At 35.8% G+C, this 4,920-nt stretch overlaps 2 protein-coding genes across 2 annotated transcripts; both read left to right on the top strand.

Moving 5' to 3' along the window:
* The first annotated feature begins 460 nt into the window (after window positions 1–460).
* On the top strand, window positions 461–3,365 carry LOC115961128 (NAC domain-containing protein 91-like). The gene is made up of 4 exons (XM_031080162.1): window positions 461–786; window positions 1,393–1,712; window positions 2,675–2,887; window positions 2,982–3,365. Exons 1-4 carry the CDS (start codon window positions 624–626, stop codon window positions 3,348–3,350), a joined length of 1,065 nt encoding a protein of 354 aa, XP_030936022.1. The 5' UTR covers window positions 461–623; the 3' UTR covers window positions 3,351–3,365.
* A 49-nt stretch (window positions 3,366–3,414) lies between these two features.
* On the top strand, window positions 3,415–4,533 carry LOC115960769. The gene is made up of 3 exons (XM_031079760.1): window positions 3,415–3,692; window positions 3,808–4,152; window positions 4,358–4,533. The coding sequence occupies exons 1-3, from the start codon at window positions 3,426–3,428 to the stop codon at window positions 4,448–4,450; spliced, it is 705 nt and encodes a 234-aa protein (XP_030935620.1). The 5' UTR covers window positions 3,415–3,425; the 3' UTR covers window positions 4,451–4,533.
* Window positions 4,534–4,920: the final 387 nt, after the last annotated feature.

The following is a 4,920-nucleotide window of genomic DNA, read 5'->3' on the forward strand; positions in this document are numbered from 1 at the left end:
TTTACCACACTAATTTAGTAATTTATAAGCTTTTTCTAATAAAATTTGTTTGCGTCCTGTGGTAGCTTTATTTATTTATTTTTAAATATTAAAAAAGAAAACACTTAAAAAAGAGAAATTATATGGTAATAAAACATTTTCATATCACTTTTGTCTTTATTGCGGTGTGGTTGTCACGATTTGTTGTGTTCTTATTAATACAATAAAAAATGTTTACCACTATCACTTGACTAATTGTACTTGATTAAAAAGACATTAATAAGATTATTATTATTATTGTTTAAATTAAAACAATGAATAGATGGACAGAAGAATCTAGAACTAGAATCTCATGCATAAATAAATAAATAAAGTCGAAACTTATATTTAGACTTGGTTACTGTATAGACTTGCTAGTGAAGATAGTTGACAATGACTTGACGTATCATGAGTAGTATAAAGACAAGAAGAGCAGGGCAAACTGCTTTCTCACAGCTGCTCTTGTTTTCTGTAATGGATTTCAAGAGCTCATCCAATTCCTAATATCTTTCTTTCTTAGATAGTTTTTCAGTAAAACATTTTCCGGGTTTCTCAGTAAAACTTTTTCAGGGCATCTCAATAAAAAGGCTTCCTGTGACTGAGAGATGATAGTATTGAGTTTTGATTTGCCACCTGGGTTCAGATTTAGTCCTAAGGACAAGGAGCTCATCGAACTCTACCTGAAGCCAAAGATCACCGGCAATGATAAAGACATTTGGTTTATACCCGAAATTGAGTTCTATGAAGATGAGCCATGGGATTTACCAAGTAATCTTCTTGTTTTTTATTATCACACACCCACCTTCATTTCATGGAAAATTTAATGCTTTTTTTGTGAAAAGGTAGGAAAATGTTTTACATTGTATTAGTTTGTTTATTGTTGCTTATTCTCTGTTCTTGTTATAGAATTTTGCTGGACTAGTGTGTTACATTATTTGATCAAAAGAAATAGTTACAGACATCATGACAGCTACTTGAATCTACATTCGAGTCCTAAGTGTGTGTTTTTTTCTGTTGTTGCTGTTGTATCTGTTTTCTGGTCTTCTTGTTGTATCTAGTTAGCGTTTTCTTTTGTATAAAGAATGAAACTTTCTCTGTAGTTAATTTGTTGTGGTGAATTTGGGAAGTACTATTGTTTTCTCTTTTTGCTCACTTTGATAACAAATTCTGAATCAGCCTTTGTAAGAATTTTTGAACTTTCAATGTTATGTGACTTCTTTGTTAGTATTATACTTACTAGATTACATAAGATTTGCATAATGTGCCCTCATAATTATCTCACAGTTGAGCAATTATATAATGTACATGGCCATATGATTTTTCCCGTTTTGGGTGTCAAAATTTTGTGCTTAAGTCTGGTTTCTTGTACTGTAGTTAAAACTGGGATTGCTTCGGAGGACCAAGAGTGGTTCTTCTTCACTGTACTGAGCCTGAAGCATCAGAACGATAATCCAAAAAAGAGAAAAAGGGGTCAGAAACAGGAACTGGTGAACAGGCAAACTAAGGCTGGGTTCTGGAAATCAACCGGTAAAGATCGGGAAATCGAGTCTGGAGGGATCGTGGTTGGAGTGAAGAAATCTCTGGTCTTCCATATAGGGAGTACTAAGGGAAAAGGGAAGGGAATAGGGACTAGTTGGGTAATGCATGAGTACAGCACAACCCAGAAGGAGTTTGATGGAAAACACCCCGGCCAGGTTGGCTTTTGCTATTCAGTTTGTTTGATTGATGTTAAATTGACCTCAGATTTTTTATTGATTACTCAACTGAGTGTGTGTGTTGATTTGAGATTGTTTTGCCTCCAAAATCATTGGAGGTAACTTTAAAAGAGGATTGATTCAATTAGCTAGGATTGTGGAAGCTGTTAATTTTTTGTTAATTCTTAGTGAGGGTTAACATTCTTGCTGGGTTAATTATCTCTCTCTCTTTTTAATATTTAATTTTCATTAAAGAAGGTATTCTTAATCCATCAAGTGATAGATATTGAAATTTGACATGTAGACAGTGTTGCAAGGGATTAGTGATTTTAGCTCAGAAGTTCCCCTATTGAGGAGAGGAGGAGACTCTTAAGAACAGGGTGTGAGTTTTTTTTAAAAAGTAGTTTGATGATTTCTTTTGGGTTGAACGATACTCACATGTATGAATTGTGAATTTGTTTTGTTAATGTAAGAGTGGTATTGGGTGTATAAAGGTTTTGAGATTGTGTGTCTCGTTTATGATGTAATGGCATTTGGGAGAGTTTTTGTTTCTGACATTTGTGTGTGATGCTTGTGAGAGTGTGCTAATTTGATTGAGGTTTTGTTGAACGTGGTTGTAATCCATATTATTGATAGTGGATTTTGATTGGTGTTGTTGCTAGTGGACTGCATGGAGTTGACTAAACCATGCTTAATATTGTTATCTTGTAATGATTTTTTTAAAATTGTTAATGTGAATGTGCTCTCACTAGCTCCAAATCAAAAAAAGTTTTACCGAAACCTATTATATATCAAATGGCTTTGTAGGACAATTAACCTCCTCTATGTCATTGTTAGTTACAACATTTCTGATATATATTTACATTCTGTTATTTTCATCTTTGTGGTAATTCAATTTGTAGTATATATAAGACAAGGATGACATGTTCGTCCAATTCACTTGGGTGCTTAACATTATGCAGAAGCCCTTTGTACTTTGTCGTTTATTCAATAATGAAGAAAAGAGTAACAAAGGTGGACCTGCAAAGTCTAGGCCAGCACTGTCTCCTGTATCTCCAGTATTGGAAGTGCAAGCTGAAATTTCTGATCAAATGATGTCTGATACAGAACTTGTTCAGTGTAACAATGACAACAAACATCATAAAGCATATATTGCAGATGATCAAGCGGAAGGGGTGAGATATATATATATATATATATATTGGTTGGAATTGAGAAGTATAGTAAATTAATCAAGTACTTATCTTGTGCACTCATGTTTCTTGTCAGGTTGATTTAAGTGAGGAGGACATTGAACTTCTCATGGGTGCATTCTATGTCCCTTCAGAGGACTCTCCATCCAGTTTACCCCTCACCACTACTGATGTTTCAACTCCAATCACTGTCAAATCTTCTCATAAAGAAACACAATCTGAGCCAACATTGGCTCCAGCATCTCAAGAATTGCCTGAGCAAGCTGAATACCATCCAATTACTTGCATAACAGGATTTGACAATGCAGCACCACTTGCATGTAACGATGATTATAATGCATATGCTGCAGAAAATCAAGTGGCAGAAGTAAATACTACAGAAGTGAGAATGAATTTTACTTTCAGCTTGAAACAGTTGTCAATATTATTCTTTTGTGGGAACTAAAAGTGCAGATAACTAAAAATATATACTTATCTCAGATATTCATTTGTCTTCCATCAGGTTGACTTCAATCTGGATATGGACAAAGCCTTCGAAAGGTTCTTTATCCCTCCACCAGGGTCAGTAGATTGCAACCTTTTCTCCCCATCAACTTCAACCCCCCTTACTGCTGTTTCAATGTCTCCAGACTTTGGTAGTGAAGCTGACAATTATTGCCCAAGTTTTCGACATCTTCCTGAAGAAAATTCTGATGGAATAACAACTGACACTATAGTGCCCATTGAAAACAATGGTTATAACACTTATGTTGCAAATAATCAAGTGGCAGAAGTGACATCTGATGAGGTGAGGAAAGAATTAAATTCAAGCATAAAACAATAACATCTCTTTTCCAAGGGTAGTTAACTAGTTAAGTACCTATCTTATTCATTTATGTTTCTATCATCAGGCTGATTTGCAGGTGGAGGCAGGCTCGAATATGTTCCCTGACACACCACAGCCACTAGGTTGCGACATGCTATCCCCATTACACTCGCACATGCAAGCAGAGTTAGGTTCTTCTTGCATGTCTTACCCTTTTACCAATGACTTAAACAGTGGTTATTGGAGGGTGCATCACCAGTCTGGCATGAATGTGCCAGCTCCCAATTTCTCGGAGTCCAGGGATTTAACTCTTATTAATCCAGATGAGTTCTTTCGTAAAATGTCTAGCAGTCAAACTAATCTTGCTTTTGATGATGGGACCCTGAAAAACATGGTCTCTGATAAGGACAATGGATCATGCAGTGGGTCAGATGCCAATCTGGTAAGTGAAAACTCTCAAGATATTGTTTATTAATTGATCTTGCAAGTTTTTTGAAGAAAATTTAAGCTGTGTTAATTTGCAGCTCAAGACTTTTTATACTCCTTTGTGGGTAGTTTTTGAGTTATTCAATGTGGATTATTTGTGTCTTTTATCTTCAGATAAATTGGTCTTCTAAAAGCTAACCTTGGAGTGTTATTATGAACAGCTGTTCGCGCTTGAGGATCCAGAATTGGTGTCGCTTGATGAGATCTTGAATCCAGAGGTTTCATCAGGGTTGTTAAATCAGGATCATACTTAGGATCTCTGGGAGGGTCTGCGGATCAGATCATAGGATCTGATTGAAGATACCCTTACTAATATTAGTACGGGTAAAAATTAAAAGAATTATTAGTCTTCCTTTTCCTACTTACATACATTTGCAAACATTCCCCAAAGTCTCCTCAAACCAGTTCACTCTTTTTCACCTCAAAAGAGAATTTTAGTATATTCCAACCATCTTTCCCTCTACTCTCCTCTCCTCCCTTTCCATTTCTTTCAGTTCCAAAAATAGTGTCATTGTCTTTTACAAAGCCCAGACCCATGGTATTTTACATTCAAAAGCCTATAGCCTCCTTCAACAAACTCAAATTGACTAACACCCCCATTTCCCTCTACTCTCCTCTGCCCCACCCTACCCCCCCAAAAAACTCTAAAAAAGCTACCAGCTTAGGCTTATTTCAGCTCCAAGTTGAATTTAAAGGTTTCTCTTGGAAAACCCAATCTAGGTCG

Source organism: Quercus lobata, chromosome 9 (assembly GCF_001633185.2).
Source record: "Quercus lobata isolate SW786 chromosome 9, ValleyOak3.0 Primary Assembly, whole genome shotgun sequence".
Classification (NCBI taxonomy): Eukaryota; Viridiplantae; Streptophyta; class Magnoliopsida; order Fagales; family Fagaceae; genus Quercus; species Quercus lobata.

Coding starts and splice junctions, on each gene's coding strand:
- LOC115961128 (XM_031080162.1), top strand. CDS start 624: ATGATAGTATTGAGTTTTGATTTGCCACCTGGGTTCAGATTTAGTCCT. Junction 787..1,392: donor TGAGCCATGGGATTTACCAA/GTAATCTTCTTG, acceptor CTTGTACTGTAG/TTAAAACTGGGATTGCTTCG. Junction 2,888..2,981: donor CAGATGATCAAGCGGAAGGG/GTGAGATATATA, acceptor GTTTCTTGTCAG/GTTGATTTAAGTGAGGAGGA.
- LOC115960769 (XM_031079760.1), top strand. CDS start 3,426: ATGGACAAAGCCTTCGAAAGGTTCTTTATCCCTCCACCAGGGTCAGTA. Junction 3,693..3,807: donor CAGAAGTGACATCTGATGAG/GTGAGGAAAGAA, acceptor GCTGATTTGCAG/GTGGAGGCAGGCTCGAATAT. Junction 4,153..4,357: donor GTGGGTCAGATGCCAATCTG/GTAAGTGAAAAC, acceptor TATTATGAACAG/CTGTTCGCGCTTGAGGATCC.